Here is a 21,093-nt window from a genome sequence, read left to right as displayed (position 1 = left end):
CTTGCACAGCACACTAGCAGGCAGCAGAGCAAACCTGAGAGGAAGAAACACCCCCTCCTGCCCCCGAAACATCCGTCTGCATGGCGTACATGGCACCACCAGTACCCGATTCTGCTGCTAATGGATCCTGCAGCACCGATTTCATTAGACAAGGAAATGCATTTCCAAACGCACTGAAACCAATTAAGAGAATAAATGGGCTCTCAAGGTGCTTCCGCACTGGAACAGAGCTGCTGTGGTGGCACTGGGGAAAACAAAGACCAGCCATTAAGAGAAATGAAGGAAAAAGATGCAGACATGCTGAATCATTCGGTAATTGAGGTTGGAAGGTACTTCCAGGATCACCTGGTCCAACCCACACTCAAAGCAGGTATAACCCAACTTGGATTATAACTACAAACTTAATCTCTGAAATATCTCGCTACAAAGGAGAAAAACGCTGATCTGGTCTCTCCTTCCACTTCACAGGAGAGCCTCCAGTTGACATAATTATGTTTCTGCTGGCACACTGACACACAAAGTTTCAGAGATACTACAGGGAACAGAACTAGAAGAACGATCCCCATGGTCCTGCCAGGTGTAAACTGGTCCTAAAATGAAATAACTGTGGTAAGGGGCAAGCTGCCTAGAATTTGCACTCAGACTTCACTCAATGAAGTCTGATAACTGAAGCAGCAAAGAGGAGTGTCAGTCCCCCAAACCGACTCTGAATTTGTTTAGAATTTGCACTCAGACTTCACTCAATGAAGTCTGATAACTGAAGCAGCAAAGAGGAGTGTCAGTCCCTCAGACCGACTCTGAATTTGTCTGGAAGTCCTCCTTCAATGGTATTGTACTGCACACATACACAAAACACATTGACAGTGTCTTGCATGTGCTACAGATAGGAAAATAGTCACTAGTCACATTTCCATCTACAGAAACCTACAATTTTTGATTGTATACAAACCCAGGAACCCATTTTGATCCTAGAGGTTTTACCTTTAACACAAAATATTCCTTAAAACAAAAACCAACAACAACAAATACAGCAAGCAAGCTGGCTGATGTTCTGAATAAAACAGGGGATACCATTGCAAGTGTACCACTACAGGGTTTTCAGTCAAGCACTGAAACAGGGACCCAGAGAGACTGTGAAGTCTCTGTCCTTGGTGCAAGACCCAGCTGGACAAATCCCTAAGCAACTTGCTCCGAATGCAACGTTGACCCTGTTTTGAGCAGGCAGTTGGACTGCACAACCTCCTGAAGTCCCTTCCAACCCGAATTACGTGATATGCTACTATATTGCGTTGAGTTGACACATATCCAGTTCTGCATTTCTGTTCTGCAGAAGAATACAGAACTGCAAGACTTCAAGTGTGACAAACAGGATGTTACAAGCACAAAATGACAATCATAATGAATCATGGGAGGGAGGAGTAGATATTTGTAAGATACTGGTGGTCACCACTCTCTTCTGTCCTAATATAAAAATTAAAAAAGAACTGCCAAGCACTGGCACAGGTTGCCCAGAGGGGTTGTGCAGCCTCAGTCCCTGAAGGTTTCAAGCCGGACTGGATAAAGCCCTGAGCAGCCTGGGCTGACCTCAAAGCTGGCCCTGCTTTGAGTAGGAGGTTGGACTACAGACCCTCTGAGGTCCCTTCAAGTCTACAATCATCCTACAATCCTATGAAAAATATCCAAAGAACTCAGCAGACTAGAATGTATAGACTTAGGAGATGGAGACTTGCAAAACACAGAATTAGCTGGTTGAGCACACAGCCACAGCAGCTTTTTCTTAATTGCTACTATAGTTTATCCTATTTACACGTTTGTGAAAGATCACTCCCGAAAGTCACCAGCTAGCCTTCCCCCATGCCAACACACACGGGTCAGCTGCAGCAGCAGACCTACGTTATATACTTATTCTCCACGGTTATGCCTGCTCTTTATGAGCAGTCAAAAGCCATCAGCCTGTCTAGCCAGCCCATGGGATGGCAGATGGCAGCACACAGACATCTGACAACTGCTTTCTGCACGCGAAGCAAGCACAGACCAGCTGGAAAAAGTCTTCCAAAGACAGAATACAGAAATCGCAACAGAACATTGATATAGCTAATTTGACAGCATCTCTTCTAATTTCTGCTCATTTAATAGTTTCCTCTCCCCCCCCGCCCGCAGTCATTCACCTTTTGCAAGACATCATGAATTGCACTGGATTTTTCCTTTAACACCTCCACTATGCAACGGGCCTCATCTTCAGTGAAGATCATATTCTTCATAGCCATTACAAAGTCTTTAAATTTTACTTCAGCATTCTCTGCAACACAGAAGGGAGGATATATTTACTTTGGACTCCATACGGAATTATTTATTTTGCCTCGAAACAGCATGTGATGGGGTATCATTATGCATTATATTTAATTTCAGTCTGAAATGCCAAGCAGCGAAAGGTCATGAACATTCAGCAAAAACAACAGATCTCTGATTTAAATCCGATAACAATCTGCCAGCTGACAATTTGGAGAAAAAAATCCCACCACTTTGTTTGTACAGTTGGTAACATTTATAGTGTTGCTAGCAAGAAGACAAAGCATAACACAGATTTTGGGGGAAAAAATAACATTCATGTGAAAACTTGAAGAGTCCTTTCTAGTGTATTATGACAGTAATTCAAACTGAGCTCTCAATTTAAAGGACAGCCTGGCTTCACAAACAATAAGCAAGTGACAAGGTAACAAATTTAAGAACTGGCACATTTCTGATTACAATATATGGAAACCAGAAAAATATTCCATCAGCCTAAGTTTGGAAATGAACTGCTGCAGAAGGAGTTCATCAGTAGGAAGATAAATCAGTAAGTGTTTAAAAAGACACACACAAGGAAACACAATTCAACTCATCAATGGTCTTACAGGAACAAAAAAACATTTGTTCATAAAAAACAGGATGCACATACGTCATTAGGTGGCCCCCTAACTTAAGCAAATGGAAGCACAAGACCGAGGCATCCAGTATCTCTGTCAAATATTCACCAGTGCACAAAAGTACATCAAGGGACTGGAAGGAAAAGAAAAAAAGGAAAAGCTTAAAAGTGATGCGTGGTTCAGAAAATGTCCCAGAGATTATGGAGAAGGTTCCCACCATAGTACTAAGTGTGCCACTGAAACCAAGCCACACATCAGACCCAAACCTCTCCAGAATTTGAAAAATGAATGAAGAACAAAAAAGTGCTGGTGGTACTAAGCCCCTAAGAGAAATTACCGAGCATAAAAACAAATCACTGAAAAACAGAGTCCAGGGAGGCAGGGGGGAAGCGCTGAGAAATTCTAGCACACCCTTTCTTACTCCTAAATCCAACTTAGTCTTGGCCACAGACTTCAGATCACATCATTACTGCACTGACATCATCAATGATGTCGTTACCAGGAATATGCCAAAATCCTGAGACCACAGTTCGGTTAGCCAGGAGTCTATAACAGCTTTGCCTGGACCAGCCTGAGCCCTGTGCTCCCTGAAGACAGGAAGACTTTGCCCTTGCATCCAAGAAGCTTACAATTAGAATAGAGGAAGATTTCTATATTGGGAGGGCAAATCCCAGCTGACACAGGAGAATTAGGAGCTCATATAGAAGGTTACAGCTTGCAAAGGAAACAAGAAGGGACGGGTGCACGTGAGAGGCTTTGACGCTGCAGGTCAGTAACACGCAGCCATTGAGCTAGAAGCACAAGAGGAGCCTCAGGCAAGTGGGAATCCAATCTAGACACCACAAAGCATTGCCAGGAAACTTTCAAGTGAGCATTTTAGAAGACAAGTGTAAAAAGAGAGGTTCCAAAGAGTGCAGTGAGTGACCAGGCAGACAATGTTGGAGAGCCAGTCTTCTGCACAAACCTGAGCAGGGAATCACTGCCCAGTCACTTGGCTTCTCCTCTCTGGCTGCCCACAAATTTGAGGGTCTCACCTCATGGCTCAGTAAGTTTGGGATGCTTTGAGCAGGTCAGTGGCTGGGACACAATGCTCATGAATCGCTCCAGGCCTCCGAGGAAAAGTGTTTAGGAAGCTCCCCTGTCCCAACCAATTCCAACTGCATTGAAAGGAAAATTCAAAGTCTTCCTGGAAACTGCCAGACTATCTCCACTGGCAATTTGCTTCAGGTAACTCCGTGTTGCACTCGGAGATACACGCTGGCTGGTCAGCGCCAACTAGCTCCATGAACAGCCCTAGCACATACAGGCTACACTCCCAGTCTCAAGCAGACTCCAACAGCCGGTGCTGAAAGCTCTTGGTTTACAGTCCATCATGTTAGCGATGCCTGAACTATCTAACATAAAACTAGCTCGTGTGCATCTGCGTGGTCTGCGATCACTCATTTGCTCACTGTGAGGACACAAAAGCCTACAGTCAACGTTAAAAGGATTCAGATGGCGCCAAGCGCTTTCAACAGTGCCAGAGACAGGGGATAAACGAGCACAGGCAAGAACTAACAGGGTCCTGCAACCACAAGCGTTTTCCTCAAATCATTTCTTCCTAGCAAATAAGAGAGAATCCCCCTCCCCACACACACAGCATGTTTTTCCTGTTCAAGTTTCCAGGCAGGCTATGCCAGAGAGACTGCATTATCGGTTTCTTACCTTTATCTGTTTCATTCTTCAGTTTCTTGCCACTGCTCTTCTGGATCCCCTCATTCACGTTTTGTTTTGCTACTTCAACTGCTTCTCGCTTTTCCAAAGTGCCAGCGTCAGAATTATCCATCAAAGGAATATAAGTAGTTGCTTGAATAAGAGGTTCATCCACCAAAACTGTAATCAAAAGTCCACAGGATGGGTTAAAGCTTTGTAATAATTAACATCAACATTTTTAGAAAAGGTACATAACATATTAGAGAGTTGGATTAAAGCATCTCTAACCTCAACAGTTAGTTATACTCTCTGTTTCTATTATCCTTCACAGCTTAACTCATTAAAGCTCTTCAGGTAAGTTCATTAAATAAAGGTCTCTAATGCATAGTAATTTAATAGCTTCAATTAAATTTCTATTTCCAAAGCTGCCTTTTAGCATTTTAACAAGTAGCAGAGAAGCTTTACATTTTGACTTTCATTTCACTTTAATGAGAAAGTTGCACATAGCATCAATGAGACTGGTTTACTTGTGGCTGCGTATGAAGTCATTCAGCATCCCTGAAGCATGACTATAGTGAAGTCTTTTGTCCCTATTCTGTAAAAAGCTGGTACCTTACTGTCAGCGTTTTCACTCAGATTACATCACCTGTGAACTAAACCATTTAGGCAGAACATGCATTAGGGACAGCAATCAAGCTTATTTCAAATGCAGACTCAACTGCACTTAACGAAGATATCTCATCTGTCAGAGCAGGCTTTAGACATCGTTAATATTCAGAAAGGTACCCAGAGGTACTGACCGACCTCGGGTCTCCGTTCACACAGCACTGTATAAACATGGTCAGGACCAGCCTCTGTCCAAAGAACTTTTCAGCCTGCACTGCCAAGACAAAAGCAGGGGAGGGGAGAGGAAGAGCGACAGACCAGGGACAACAGACACAGCCAGCAGAGCTGGATTTGCTCTTTGCCCAGCTCCTGAGCTGCTGGTCCACACTGCCTAAAGTATGCAAGACGCTGTGCACAGAGCCATGCCACAGCAGGAAAGTTCACTGACCCAGCCAGCCCAGACTGAAGGGCTGATGGACAACAGATGCCACGCGGCAGACCAAAGACAGGAGGAATTGGGTGGGATGCAAGGTTTCAGGCATCAGTGCAAGACGAATATGCATTCCTGGCTGCCAGAGAGCCAGTTATAAAACACTTTTGTATTCTGGCTGCTGGCCAGACAGACCTTTTGTGTCACCTGATAGAGTCCTTCCACTTAAGCAGCCAGCAAACACCTGCAGGTACACTGCAAGCTCAGAAGTGAGGAGAGCTCTCCTCTAGCAGAAATATCCACCACCTAATCCAGTTACCATCCTCACCTTTTCTCTTCCTCTCCTTATTAACTTCCCCTCCTCATTTTATTCCCTTCCTTTCAAAATCTATTTAATATCAATGAGACATTTTGCAATGCCAGTAACATCTGAAATCCCCATAGTACTGTCTTGGCTAATTCAGATGCCCACCACAGCTAATTTTTGCTCTGTCATTTTGGAAAGGTGGCTCTAAAAGAAAACAGGTTGCATTCAAATAATGCATGAGCTATTCCCCTGTAGCACTGACAGCTTAGCTTTAATGCTGGCTGAGCTGGTACTGACACTTATTTGCCACATACAGACAAGTTTGTGGTCCATAAAGTGGCCCCTCAAAAAAGGGCAATGGATGCATCAAGAAAAGCACAAGAATATCTGTAAAAGGCAATCACATCCTAGGTTCCCCTAGGTTTCTTCCAGGAATAATTTGAAAGTTTTTCAGTTGTTATAACATACAGGAACCCTACGCTACTTGGAACCCCATCCTGGCCTGACCAAGGCCCATGACTGATTTGGACCCTGATGACCTGACCAAAGCATAAAGAAAAGAGTGACCAACATTGTCTACTCCAGGAGCAGTCCACCAGCCGCCAACTTCTTCATAGCTGTCCCAGTAAAGAAGAGTTTTGAGAAGCTAACAAGGTGGCCTCACAGAACTTCCACGCTCTTCCCAAAGCCACAGGCACAACGGCACTCATTGTAAAAAACACAAACACAGAGGCACACTGAGCCAAGAGGAGACAAGAAACAGCATCTTGGCAGAAAATGAGGGATGACGAACAGTAAAGGCCTTGACAGCAAAGATGAACAGTTTATGCTGGAGCAAGAGCTAGCTAACAAAAGGACAATAAGAGAGGAACGTGGTCAAAGCAATCAGCTAAAAAAACTGCAGTCTTGTTTGGGGCAGATGACTGCAACAGTTCCAGACATGCCTCGCTCAGAGCAACTTAGAGTATAAGCTGAGCAGGCTCTAAGTCAGCACATTACTTCTCAATTCAGGCATGGATGTTTGGATCCAAAAGAGCTCAGAGAGGTTCACAGCATCATCCCATGCTCAGTGGTACCAGATGTTCATAAAATTAAACAGTATCTCAGGCTGAACAATCTCTCCTACCTGGAATTCCTGCTTTTTCAAATTAAAAGAGTTATTCTTCTGTGAGTTTCTTTTCCAAAGGAAGAGAAACTAAAGTATGGATGGCAAAAAGGTTTAACAGTCAGGTTTATCTGAACTAAGCCAGAGTCTGTATTCTCACCATTATCAACTTTCTGCTTCTTTGCAGAGACTTTCTTCTTTCCCGATACATTTTCTTGTTTTATCTCCTGGTGGAGCAGCACTGGGTCTTGCTTTTTGGCAGGAGATACAACAGAATCAGTCTTCGTATCTTGATCATCTGTAACAGACAATTAAGACAATATGCTCTTCTGTATACTCATCATTACTTTTAAATCAGTAAAATCTGTAATAACCACCGAAGTCTACTCCCAGAAAAAATAAACTCATGTATTTTAAATCAGAACACAAAGTTAGCCATATATATGTATATATATGCACTCACAAACACATACACTTCCCGTATCAGACAAGACCCCAAAGCCATCGAAAGGTTTAGCAGAGTCAAGAGCCACAGCACCTAGTGTTTTGACAGACAGGAATCTTATCTGCAAGCAGAACATACGGCAATGCAAGTAACAGTTTAACAAATCCAATCCAGGTTTTACTGCGACAGAGCAGATAGTACGTGTTACCCATATTGGTTTCTCATTTGCAGGAATTATTTTATTCCCCTCCATGAACCCACCTGGCTATTTTACACACACACCCCCAATAGCTACTGGGACTGTGAGAAGCAGAAAATAAGTATTTCACATTAGGGAACTGTTCTTTTTAAAAGTTGTTTCTAGTGAGAAATTTTTTATCTTTTTGGACAGCCTGTGCCATATAATATTCTTGTCAGAGCTGACACACACAATACGGGTTATGGTGTTAGCTCCTGTAATCAAGGATAAGAGTTAGTTGTGGCTGCCCTCAGAATAGTGCTTGCAGACCACATTTTAACCACGCCACAGAGATTTTCGGAGAACACCCACAACAAGATTTGATTTTTTGTTGTTGGTAGCGAGTGGGTCTTTTTTCTCCCTTTTTTCGAAAAAGAAAAAATCCACCACATCAAGCAGCAATGTTGTTCTTTTTCCTCACTCCCTGTAGCAAACCTATTACACCCGCATCTCAAAAGGGTGCTCTGCAAATACTCAGTTTCAGAAATAAGTGAAAACCGAAGTATTTTTATTCTTTAACTTCTATTCATAGTCAGACAACCACACTGAGACATGTCAGCTTCTGCTGAGGATATGGTCAAGACAGTCACAGGCGATTCTGACTAGAGTTTTCAGTCTGTTCTAGGTTGGATGTTTCAGTTACCATGGCTGGACCAGTTTTCTTTCAGCATCAGTTCCATTCAGTTACAGATATGTAGCAGGTGGGAAGCAGCTTTAAGTGCTTCTTTCCATGAATCAGCCACCAAACACCTCTTTTAACATTAAGCCTGCACTTAAACAGTGATTTGTTTTGCACAGGCTGCTATGAAGTTTCCCTAGATGCCCCTCCTTATCAGAGCAACCACTCTTAGGACTCCATTTTTTTATAGCTTGACATCAGAATGCACACAGCAAACATCTAATGACTTCTTTCAAGTAATCAAAATTTTGACAGCTTGAGAGCAAACTAGCCAAACCCTAGAGCAAAGCAAAATACATTTCCCTCAACGATCTTTAGTAGAAGAAAGCAAGGACGGGAGGAGGAAAACCAGAGCATTGCTGCCAGATGAAAAACAGGGGGGAAAAAAAGCAATAGCTCGTCAAAAGGAAAAGGTTAGAAGTGAGCTTTGCCCCATAGAGATAAGGCAGAACAGTTGTGAGAGAGACACTCTGTGGCCTTGCAAAAAGCAGAACACGGTTTTGGCGTTCTGTGCAAGAAGCATATGCAACATCAGATACCCATTCCATTTTTCTGCTTCTTCTGCCCAGGCTTCTTCTTAGATGCTGCTGATTCAGATGGTGGAGTGGGCTGTTTTGTAACAGGGACTGGTTCTACTTTCTTGCCTGAAGACTTGGATCCTTCCGACTCCTTAGTTACATGATCATCTTGAACGGCCTTATGTTTCTTCTCCTTCTTCTTCCGTTCTCTAACGCCAGTAGATGCTTCAGTCACATGCAAGGGAACAGGAGCGACGTGCTCTTCATCCGTACCCAGGGCATCAGAGAGCTTAAAGTCCCGAGGTGTACTTTCAGAGTCAGACTCGTGGATGTTCCCGTTCTGAGCTTCTTTCTTCTTGTTCTTCTTCTTCTCTGTTTTCTTTTTATCAGTCTTGGTAGGTGGAAACTTTAGATCCCTTTTCTGTTTTGCAAGGACTTCATCATATAAAGTTTCTTTCATGAAAAGCCAGAAGAAGAGGAAGATAACTGTAATAACCACAGAAGGAATGAGGATGATAAAGTAGGTAGATTCGTAAAACTCCATTGTGCTTTTTCTTAGCTATATTTAAAAAACCTTTAGGGAAAAAAGAAAAAAAAATTAGGTTTTGAACAGGTTTTCATCAATACTATTTCCCCCACCAATTATAATAATAAAAGAAGCTTTGTCATTGTTTTAGAGAAGCCTTAAAATAGCTTTTAATAAAATTACCAAACTGTATCAATCATGGAACAACTTCTGGAGTCATTACCATTTGCTTCAAAGTTGTTAACCACGATAAGAAGGAACTGCAGTTTGCAAGACTGCTGGTCTTGGAACAGAGCAGTTCTCCTCTTTCCTTACTTTTCTTCATCTTCCTCATTCTCCCTTCCCAAGTGAATTTCATAAAGTTAAAGCTTTTGATTTCAGAAATACATGAGACAGCACTTTCAGAGCCTGTGAAGTAAGGATCAGTACATGCAGAGCAACACTTTTTTTTTTTGCCATAAATCAAACATAACGAATTAAGATTTTTATCTTGAAAAGTGGGAGTTAAATTTCAACTTCCTTTTGTTCCCAGATTTACGACAGCTTCAGAAGTGGAATGAGGGGAAGAAGGGAGAGCGCCCTAAATTTTAGTCAACCATAAAGAATCAGGTATTTTCAAAACTGCTTTTTGAAGTCTAAAACCCAGCTTCAAACTCATGAAGATTCCACACATTTATAGGAAAACAGGAAGATCTGTTACTTATTTTGTGCATGTAACAGTGTACAACTTCCAGGGCACTAACAGACCAGACGACTCCAGAATAATTTGCCAAAAACACTATTTATGCTCAGAGCATTACTTTTTTTTAAAGCAGGAACTACAGAGTTAAAAAAAAGTCAGGATGAAGCTAAAAACCTAATTTTGCAGGCAAGACAAGACCAATTTTCCTATTTCACAACTGATCACTATGAACCGACCTGGATTTTTGCAGGAAGCATTCAAACCCTCTCCAGAGTGTTTGTTCTAAGGTAAAAAAAAAGCACCAACCATCGAAAAACACACTTAAAACTAATTAAGCAAGTGCAATTCCTGATTCACCAACTCAGTTTAAAAACCACCATGGAAAGCACGTGCTTCAACTATATTTTCCTCTACACAAGAAAAGACAACTCTTCAACTGAACTGTCCCTTGGGAGACCCATTCTCTTGGGAATTAAAGGCAAGGGATCTAACCTGGGTTGTGTCTCCCATGATCTTTGTCACCTTCTCTGCAACCACTGCCCAATTGCAGCACCCACCAACATGTGCAAAGGTCCCCAGCAACACTTGGGGAAACTTGTACTGTTAGCAACTCCGGGCAGTGTTACACATCAGTCTGCCCTTCTGCTTCTCCTCAACCAACTTGAGGACGAGAACTTCACACAGGCCTAGACATAAGCGAGATGACTCCAAAAGAGTAAGGGGAACTGCCCCACACCTTAAAGTAATATCGCTTATAGTATTTCCATTGCAACTTACAAAAAGAAAATAGATGTGCCCACTGAGGGCACAGGTAATAAAGTCCATACAGAAGTTGCACGGCGCAGGGAGAAGTCAGGCTCTCCTTGCTTCTGGGCAGACAGAGGATTACTCTTCAAATACCTGCTAGTATTATACTTAAAGTGTTTTTTTACCTCCACTCCTGGCTGTGCTGGAAGCTGCTATCATAAACTGGCTTGCCATCCTGCCACATTGGCGAGAGCTTGGTTTGGAGCCTGGCTCCAGCTGAAGAGGGAAGAGTCGTTGTATCTAATAGTTTCTGGGCAGAGAGGAGTTATTGCGATAATTTATTTGTACAGTGCATTGAGCAGCACAGAAAGCAAGGAGTGAGAACTCTAATTTGGCTATTAAGTTATCCAAATAAAAGACTAACATTTCAATACACTAGTTATTCATCAGTTGTCTTAACTAAGTCTCCTCCCAGTTTGTATTTATTTTCTGTGTGCGCACAGCTCACCGAGAAGGCTTGGGTCTAGAATTACATCCAACACGGCAAGTTTCAGAAGGGCTGAGAAGGATGGGAGGAAAAGCTTGTCTTTTGGGAAGAAAAAGCACAGATGCTCGAAACCAAGCTGGAGCTTTCAAGATGATTAGTTACAGCTACTTGATAAAACCAGCTTCCTGCACTAAGTGATCTAATATTAGTCATCTCTTGAAGGAAGTAGATCTTGAAATTTGTCTCAGCCAAAGTCAATATTGAATGCCTACGGGAAAAGCTAATCCCCAAAGTAAATATGTAATTAAGCAGATTTTTCACAACTGTAATTAAGTTGATCATTACAATACATTACTGCAACAATTACAATACCTAACCACAAAATGCCCAGAACAGCCCACCTCTGCCTTGCTGATACACAAGCACACAGCTGGCTGTAAATTCAGCCGATTGCTTCAGCCAAGCTGGGACGATCACACCCCACAGCCATCCCTACACATTTCCCAGCAGCTGACACCAGATGCTCAGGTTGAATCACACACCCAGCAAAACACACGTTGTAAAGGCTCGAGACATCAAGTGTCAGGATGCATGATGGTCATCAAGGCAGGACCAAGTATAAGCAGAAAATGATTGTTGCTTGGAGACCAGAGAGGCTAGACACATTTAAAAGCTTCAGCTGCTTCCTAGAGGAGCCATAAATACATACTTACAACAGTTAGTCCGAGAGGGGAATATGTACTGGACAAGACAAGGTCTGATCTCAGAGCTGGCTGAGCAACACAAGCTCTGCTGAGCTTCTCTCCACCACCCTGCTCTCCCCTCCCTGCACTTAACTCCACTTATACAACGGGATCATTTGCACCCCATCCCGGATCCAGAGCACAGCATTGCAATGATGAGTTTCGGAGCCTCCACAGACTCAATTGTTGCTCCTGTCCTCCTCTCAATCATCAGGGCGAAGTAGAGCGTGAGCCAAATGAACTCTTCCACCCCAAACACTGTGATCAGAGGCTCGCAGATTTGATCTCCGAAGTCCGGTGGGGAATTTCACATACACAAATCTAGCCTTTCACAGGGAAGCAGGGTTCAAAAAAAAAACCAAACAAGTAAAAGCCTCAGAATGTAACTAGAATTGATTAAGGACACTCAGGAATGGCAAACGAGCTCTGCTCTGATGGTAATACACTAATTTCCCATCTCAGCCCAGCATGATCAAGAGCATTTAAAAATCACTTCTAGAAGGATACCATTGCTGCTGGCTTGTATGTAGAATGACAAGATGACATCCTTCACCATCCACCCCTTGTCAAGACATCTTTATGAAGTAGCATCCTTGCCATGGGGTATTTGGCTCACACTTTCCAGTTGTCCTCCAACAATCTACAGTTACTAAACAAGTTTCTCTGTTCCCATCTATACTTCTGTATTAGGTTGACAAACCACCTAGGAAAAGAGAGAAGCAGTCTATAGGGGGGGAAAAAAATCCTACGCCATACAAAAAGAAACAGGACAGAGAAGCTCCTTCAATTAAACCAGAAAAAAGTGAATGCTACATTAACTTAAAAATCTTCATGTACCAGCTTAAATGCTCCTCGGGATTTAGTTTTACGACTCCTCCCATTCCTTTATGGAAATATAAGACACCCTCACAAAAATATTACTTCTCCCCGCCTCAAAGTGCTGGCAAGAGGACTTTTATTACTTGCAGCCCTCCCTCAGACACCTTTCCAGGATGGCTGCATCAGCTCTCTACCCACTCAAAAGCTGCAATCCCCAGGCAAGGCACACCCGGCACAAATCGCACATCCACACCCCCTCGCTACCGCCAACAAGAGGCACGGCAACTTTAACTACTTTTAAACTTCAAGATATTTGGTTAAATACTCACCTTTCATCTATATTTGATATTTAATCTGATATTTATCGGGCACACCTCTCAGAGCCCGGCTGCCCAGCACCCGTGCCAGGCTCCCCACTTGCAGGCACGCTCCCGTCTCGTTCGTAAATTCAAGAACTCACAACATCCCTTCAGTCATTCTAAAAAAGAGGAACAAACCGCATCTGTCCCAGCTCGTGCGCAGACTCGGTTACTGTTCCCATCCTGCATTTAACAAAAGAATTGCACTTTTGTTCCCCTAAACAGAGCCCGTGCCACAGAAAATAACTATTTCTGAACTCCAGTGCAGTATTATTGCTTGCACCTGACTTCCTCTGCTAGTTAACACTGCCCTGGATTTTGTAACACACCCTTCGCTTTTTGCATTTAAATCTCAAGTTTCACCCTGCACAGATACCACATTTCAGGATATTCATTCAGTTTAGGTCCAGGGGATTAGCTTACTTGAGAAGACAGAAATAAATTATAGCTCCATCTGGCTAATGAGTCACTCGTAGCTTAGCCCCAGCACGTTAGAAGCACAGCTTCTGTAAATGCTCAGGTCCCAAGATGCACATAATCTCCAGCTATTTGTGCCTCTGAAAAACATTAAAGGGGGGAAAACATAGGTACCAAGGTAATGTGGGGGTTTTTTCCTAAATACTAAGCAGTTTAAGAGATACCACATATGATTTAGCTAAGGCAACAGCTTCTTTAATTGGGGTATTTTCCCTGGGATTTTCTCAAGCTGGCAAGCAGACTAAAAGAAAGCCCTCTCATTCAACAGTCACTAGGATCACAGCAAGAAGTCTCAGAGGAGTATCTGTATTCAATAAATTCCTCAAATAGATAATAGTATTTTTTTATCCTTAATCTGCACACAGTTAGCAACACACTCCAATATTAGCCAGCTGCAAAGAGGATCCTCTTGAACACAGCTTCACTCCCAAACTCATCTTCCCCCAGCACTTTTCAGGAGAGGGGGCTTTTCAGGAGAGAGCTGCTTCCCCCAGCAGCTTGGGCTAGACAAGGAAACTAAACCCCGATCTGCCACAGGTAAAATATAATATTAAACAAGATGTTTAGCCACTCCGTGCCTATTCCTCGTCCATACAGTGAGAGCAACCAGCTCTCTGTGATTTTGTTCGTGAGTATTAATTAACTAAAGCATTGCTGTGCTCAAGCTCTAGGAAGGAGGGCTATCAGAAAAACCTAAAGGCACTTCACTTAACATCAGCATTGCTACAGTCTAAGAAAAAAATGCAGAGTTAGAACTTAGGTTGGTTTAGTTTTGGTTTAAGCAGCCCTATGTCACTGAAAAAACAAGATGTGTTCTTCACACCCCAAGACGAGACACAAAAGACAGCAGAGCTGCTGCGATGCGACATTAAGAGGCAGAAGTGAAAGCCGAGCTGTCAGAGCAGGCAGGGATTTCAGTCCATCAAACTTGCCTGAGTTCATTAACACCCGGCTAACTTCAGCAGGTGAGCAAGGCTGGGAACCAAGGCAAAGACTCAACGTCTTCCCCAGCTTTCCCATTCAAGGGTTACCCATTCCCAAAAAACACACTGCCCGGTGAACACCAGCGAGGAGCCGACTACACCTGAGACTGTTTTTAAGACAGGAAAATAAGATATTACATATAATTCCCACCTGCCACCTACGTAAAGAAAAAGGCACAGCTCCCAGTAAGATCACACACAATCTTCTTACAGGTCACTTTTAAAATTTTACAACTTGGAGGCATGCACAAAGCACCCACCACCTGGAAAAGCTGAAGGTCTAAATGGCCCTGCCAGTTTTGACCCGGATGGCAAAATTTAACCTACTTTTTTGTGTTCTTTTTAAACTCTACTTTTATAGCTATATTTCCAGGCTCTGTTTACAGAAGTCCTCTCAAAACTAAGACTGGGGGGAAGCATAATAAACAGCCATTCAAGCGCCGGGTTTCTTTCATTTAAATACTTGCTCCGACAGCATGATTTGTGCAGCAACAGAAGAAAGCTGTAGACACTCAAAATTACACACCGAGCCATTCACGTATTAAAGTTACTCTCCTCTGGGAAGGAGACCTGTTCAAGTGAAGCTCAACAGTGCTTGACACCCCCTACAAACTGCTAACAGCAAGAGGAGAGTGAGACTTGTCAATAAATCTTGCTGTTCTTCACTTGATTACACTGATACAATTAAGCCACTTGCCGAGCACAGTGCTTCAAATACCCTCTAGGTAAATATTTTCCATTCCAAACATGCCGCTGTTTGTACCATCTGTTGGGCTCTGTCTGCTCTCAGTTGCTTGATGTTAGTTAACACAGACTCGCTATTTATTAAATACCAGAAAAGAGTAGCTTTGCTTCAACAAAAGCCTTTACTTTTAGGTTTTTTCCCCATACATCTTTAGAGCCAACACCTGACAAAATGCAGCAGCAGTGCCAAGAGCAAGCCGGCAGCGCAACACAATGCAACATTGCCACCGCTACCTGGCAGATGACCTTGCTCTCGTCCAAGTGCCAGTAGCGGTGAGCACCCAGGTACCTCCTTGCAAGGGTTTGCCGGGAGCACGCGGGAGGTTGCCACTGCAGCCCGGCTATCCAGGCAAGTTCATACAAGATAAGGCAGGGCAGGGATTCACCGTGCGGCAGCTGACGCCCTGAAACCACCTGGGCTGCGGGATAAAGCCCAAAGTTGGAACTGGCATCAGTGAAACAAGCAACCTTGTTGTTGGCACAGAGCAAGGAACAGGCTGGAAAACCACGCTCTGCCCTCCTGCCCACCAGCTTGCCCGAATACCCCGAAACTGCACAGACCCCTCCCCACGAGCAACCAACAGGGTTCACCAAAGCACAAGAACAAAAGACACAGATATCATTCAGGACTGAAAAGCCTTAGGAAACCAAAGCATTTCTTGCACTTGCGAGGGCATGTTATTTGGGATAAAAACCGGCATCAATCAGGGCCAGAAGAAAGTGTCCTTGTCCCAACCGGACTCCAGAAACCGCAAGTTTTCCCTTAAAATAACTAACCTCTAACACACATGTCTATTATCTCCAAAGTCAGAAGATAACAAATTATCTTTACACTACCTTCTTCCAAAGTGCCTGTAAAGGATCAAAGGTTTCTTTCTTCCAGCGGGAGAGGACTGCGCCCCGAGAGGGCTCTGGGCATTACTCAGCAAGTCTGCGTCTTCCCATCGCTATTTCCAGGGAGTCCCTGAGGCTTCCCCAGCTCCCTCCTTCGCATGCTCATGTATAGACGTGCTCTGCCTGCACCACCATGAACTACTCGAGGGGCATTTAAACACCCGAGCAGCAAGCTCACAGTCTTTTGGGTAAGTGTTTCCCCTTCCCTGCTCTCCTTGCAAGCAGAGACCAGATCCGACATTTGCTCTTCAATCACCACTCACTTCTGTGCATGGGGAACTGAGAAATGGTACTTCTCAAAATACGAAGGGAAAAAACCACTCACTGCATTTTCTCACAGGCTCTCACAAAGGACCAAAGAGCAGCAAAATCTAAACTAAAGGTTGAACACAGACGCTGATTTTCTCAGCTTGTGGTTTTGCTCGCATCCCAAGCGGGCAGCGATAGCAGCCAAGGTCACTCCCTCACTCACACAGCAGCTCCGAACACCCAGAAGATCCCCCATTACATCTGTTACTTTCTATTGCGTGTGTTATATCAGAAGGCATAGTTCAACAGCAAAAAAGGCTGCACAAGTAGCCATACGAATGCACCAGCATGAACAATTCTGCTGATGTTAAGGCAAGGCAAGTGTCAGTACAGCCGCTCAGAGGTGCTGCCTCTGCAAGCCGGGCAGCAGCCAAGTCTCACTTCTCCTCCAAAGCTGCCAGATAGAGCCAACAAACCCAGCCAGCAAAGCAGCTGCACCTTTTAGCCCCATTTCAGAAAAGAATTAAGTTTAGAAAAGAATTAAGTCCCAACATACAGATTTCATTAAAAACAACCATCACTGTTCTCACCACAGCATTGCCTAACTGCATTGCAATGGATGGCTTTTGCAGGTTTGCTCAAGGTATAACAATATATTGTAATAAACCCGACACTGATTAACTTGTTAGTTCTGGCTTTGCAGACAATGCTACAACTTGGGTTTTTGCCAAGGCCATATTAATGCAGGATTACACACTAAAAATAAGAGACAAAGCTAGCAGATTAATGGCCAAAGCTGAGTTTAGATTACCAGTCTGAGCAGCCGTTCTGCATGTTGTGTGGTTTTTGAGTATCAAGGGGTCTCCTGCAACACGAATCTGCCCAGCAGCAGGAGCCGGGTGCGGATTTAAGCCAGGCCTCTTGGGTCAGCCAGGCAGAAGCATTATAAACACACACAACTACACCTGAAATCTGTTTGTGCCCAGCACCTGGACTAGAGGGAGGAATCAGGCCATGCCTGTTTTGTTATTCTGATTAGCTGTTTAGAAAGGTTTGTACAAGCCAAGCTGATGTGACAGTCCATAGCAGCTCAGGTTTACCACACACAAAAGCCATTTACACAAGTAAAGCCACTATGCACCTCAACAAAGGCCTTCTGACATCTGCTGTGGTCTATTGTATAAATATATATTCACAGTATAACCTTCACCTCGGATCCATAGAAAGCCTCAGAGCACAACTATCATCCCCCTAAACCAGGGGCAGATATAATACGATAGCTCCAATGCCGAGCGCTGCACAGCCCAGCTGGGTTTGTTCGGGGCTCTTTCAGCTAGCATGGCACCCTTTCCTAGGACACAGGGTTTTTGCATTGCCAGCACAACTGTTTGTACACCTTCAGCTAGGGTCACAAAGCTGCTCGTCACCTATCTTATCCCCTGTTCCATCTGCTGACATAACCATGTGCATCGTCATTCCCAAAGTTGGCTCTGCCAAAACAAGGCAGGTGAAGGGTCTCAGCTCTGAGGGTATCAGGCTGTCTTACTCCAATACAGCTTAATCCTTTTCTGACACAGGAATAAGTTGCACTAGCTTAAGTATATTTATTCTGAGACTTCTGCACCTACCCTTGCCATGCTCTATTATTTTAACTTGATTAAAACAAGCTCTACAGCACCCACAGCAATTACACAATTGACCTCCCTCTGGTCACAAACGAGGCAGAGCCTCAAATTCCAAGTAAAAAAATTTGAAGATCATCTCTTGAGAAATTTGAGGCTGCTACAGCCCTTTCTTCTCTTTACATCCAATTCAGTCTCTGCAAGCACGGAAGAACAGAGGAAAGCAGGTACAAGCAGTAGCTTCTCAGTACTCAAATTCCTCTCATACTTTCACAGCAATCTGCAAAGAAAAAACAGCTGGAATGAAACCTTTTCTCTTTCCCAGTGTATATAGTAAATATAACTATCTAAATATACATTCCTGTGTTATGTATTCTTGTTTATATTTTAAAAAATAAATGTAAAATAAGAGGAGACAAACAAAGGAAGAAAAGGCCTTCGGTCCAGATCTTTTTTTTTGCCTTAGCAGATTGCTGTGAAAGTATGAATGGCATCCGAGTACTGGGAGGCTAATGCTCATTAAAAAAACCAACCCAGGTTTTTATATACAAGAGCTGCAAATACTTAAGGAAAAGAGCCAAGTGTATTATCTGCCTATGCATCCCAGAAGAGGTAATCACCTCCCTGCGGGCCTCGCACAGCCCCACCAACACGGGTTTTCCTCAGGCTGCCCGGCAGGAGCAGCGCTGCTGCCCAAGCCTCACCTCCCCGGGCAGGCACAAACTGTCCTTCGCTTTGAATCCAGGGCAAAGCAGTGTCTTCAGCGCCAGAACGACAGGAAAACCACCACAGATTGCTAACAAGGATGGCATTTTGTTTAGGGGACGTATTTCTGAAGTTTGCACACACCCACGGAAAGGTCTGTCTTAATTTATTGCTCAATTCTCCAGATTTCTACTCAACTTTGCCCTTAACCATATTGGTCAGACAACATTTTAGCCTACTCCCTTGAATTTCTCCAAACACAAGAAGGTTTTAAACCTACCACTTGTTCTGTGGATCCCCAGACCGCCTAGTGCTAAAGCTTTTCTCCAAATTTTTTGCCAAAGCAGCAGCAGCAAAGGAGAAGCAAAAAAACATCCAGCCTTGAAGGGTTAGCAAGTCACTCGGAGCAATGTTTAAGCAGGTCCGTATAGCTGAATTTATTAAACCTTTGTACCTCCACACCCTGATGGCATGGAGACTGCCAAAGCTATCCCACAACTTAGCCATGTACAGCCTAACAGCATCACGCTGGTGCTTTCACCAAGTTTTCCACCCACGCTGAACAAGGTCTTGCAGGAACTCGGGGAGTGGGGAGCATGCGTGCACAGAGGTGGTGGCACAGGAGGAAGACAAGAAGCCTCAAAATAAATGAGAGAATTTGGAAGTTTCCTGTAGCAATGCATCACTTAAGTTTTCCTGCAAGAATATATTAAACTCATGGTAGGAGTATTAACCGTGTTCATATTAGAATTTCTTTCCCCTACAAAAATAAATCAAGCAGCAAAGATATTCTTAGTGTGAACACCATAAAAGTGACTTTATCCAGACTTATTTTTAAATGTGTATTTAACAGATGAGAACAGAAGTCTTCTGCCAACAAAGACAGGTATTAACCCAGGAGAATCTATTTAGCTTCAGACTTCTTAACCATACAAGATTTTACTGAAGCATGCGCCCGCAGTCCTTTACTCTGTTGCGACAGGAACAAAGGAAGAGGAAATGACTAATCAAAGCAGCAGCACATTAATATATTTTGGTATGTGGAAAGGGAAAATTGTAGCGGGTATTTTTAACATTCCCAACAGGAGAAGGCACTGCCATACGTACGCCAGCCGCCACAGAAACTCAGCAGCTCCCGGGAGGGGGGAAAAAAAAAAGTGGAGTTGTGTTCCAGAGAGGAGTTCTGTATTTTCCATTTCCCAGCACAAGCTCTGTTGGAAACATAGCACACTGCAGTAAAAGTGCCATTTGTGAGTCAGCTGACGATGTCTTTGCCTAACGACACGCCTGGAAAGGAGGCACGGCTGGGGCAAACAGCAAATGTCTCAGTGATATCGGGTGCACTTTGACTCGAACTGTAGGAGAAACCCAGCCTGGAGAGGTGCTCCAGAGGGAAAAGACAAGATTTGCTTGGAGCGCTGTCACCGGCAGGCACTCTGCAAGTCCCACCACCACCCAGCTATGCTGAGCAAGGGATGTCCTCACCACCAGGCTGATAAGAGATAGGGGAAGAGAAGTCTCTCCCTGCCCCAGGTGGCATCTGGCAAGTCACAGCTCACCCACGTGCCACAGACCCCATCCCACACCTTCCCAAGCTTAATTCCCCCAAACTCCTCAAAGCTCCCCATCCCTTGCACATGCAAAGGGGCTGGGCTGCCAGCAAAACGCTGTGCCTTCAAAGCTTTCCTTGCAATTACTTTGCCCCAGCACCTACACAAGCCAAGCCACTGATGTCCCAGTACAACTGGATTTAATCGCTGGTTTTTAATCCCGCACTCCCCCCACCAGCTGCCTCCATGGGAAGCTCTGGGGCAGCCACAGTAACAGATTTGCTCAGAGCAACAGGGCAGAGGCCTGAAGGACTATTGCGATAACCCAAAATTAGAGCTTTCAAACCTCTTCTTAAGAGAGATCAAAACCAATCAATCTAGCAACAGCCTGCTACGGTCATTTGTGCAGTGCGATGGCACAGCACAAAAGCATTGCTCGCTCAGTACGAGAGGAGCTGGACCACTGCCTGTCTGTCCGGCTGCAATTGTTCCCGCACTTCATAATTAAGGGCTACAATTCACTCTTTTCCTAATGCCAAACCCCAAAAGACTTGTTGTAACAAAACCATTTTAAATACTA

General features: G+C 43.9%; 1 protein-coding gene across 1 annotated transcript in view; it reads right to left on the bottom strand.

The window, feature by feature from the left end:
• The window catches only part of KTN1 (kinectin 1 (kinesin receptor)), a 55,063-nt gene extending 45,570 nt beyond the window's left edge, over positions 1 to 9,493 (bottom strand). The window contains 4 exon segments of the mRNA XM_009583183.1: positions 2,169 to 2,299; positions 4,611 to 4,778; positions 7,207 to 7,344; positions 8,948 to 9,493. Coding sequence (XP_009581478.1) covers positions 2,169 to 2,299; positions 4,611 to 4,778; positions 7,207 to 7,344; positions 8,948 to 9,470 — 960 coding nt within the window. The 5' untranslated portion in view covers positions 9,471 to 9,493.
• Positions 9,494 to 21,093: the final 11,600 nt, after the last annotated feature.

This window comes from Fulmarus glacialis, unplaced genomic scaffold, assembly GCF_000690835.1.
Source record: "Fulmarus glacialis isolate BGI_N327 unplaced genomic scaffold, ASM69083v1 scaffold7128, whole genome shotgun sequence".
NCBI classification, from domain to species: domain Eukaryota; kingdom Metazoa; phylum Chordata; class Aves; order Procellariiformes; family Procellariidae; genus Fulmarus; species Fulmarus glacialis.
This window is presented reverse-complemented; position numbering and strand designations above follow the sequence as displayed.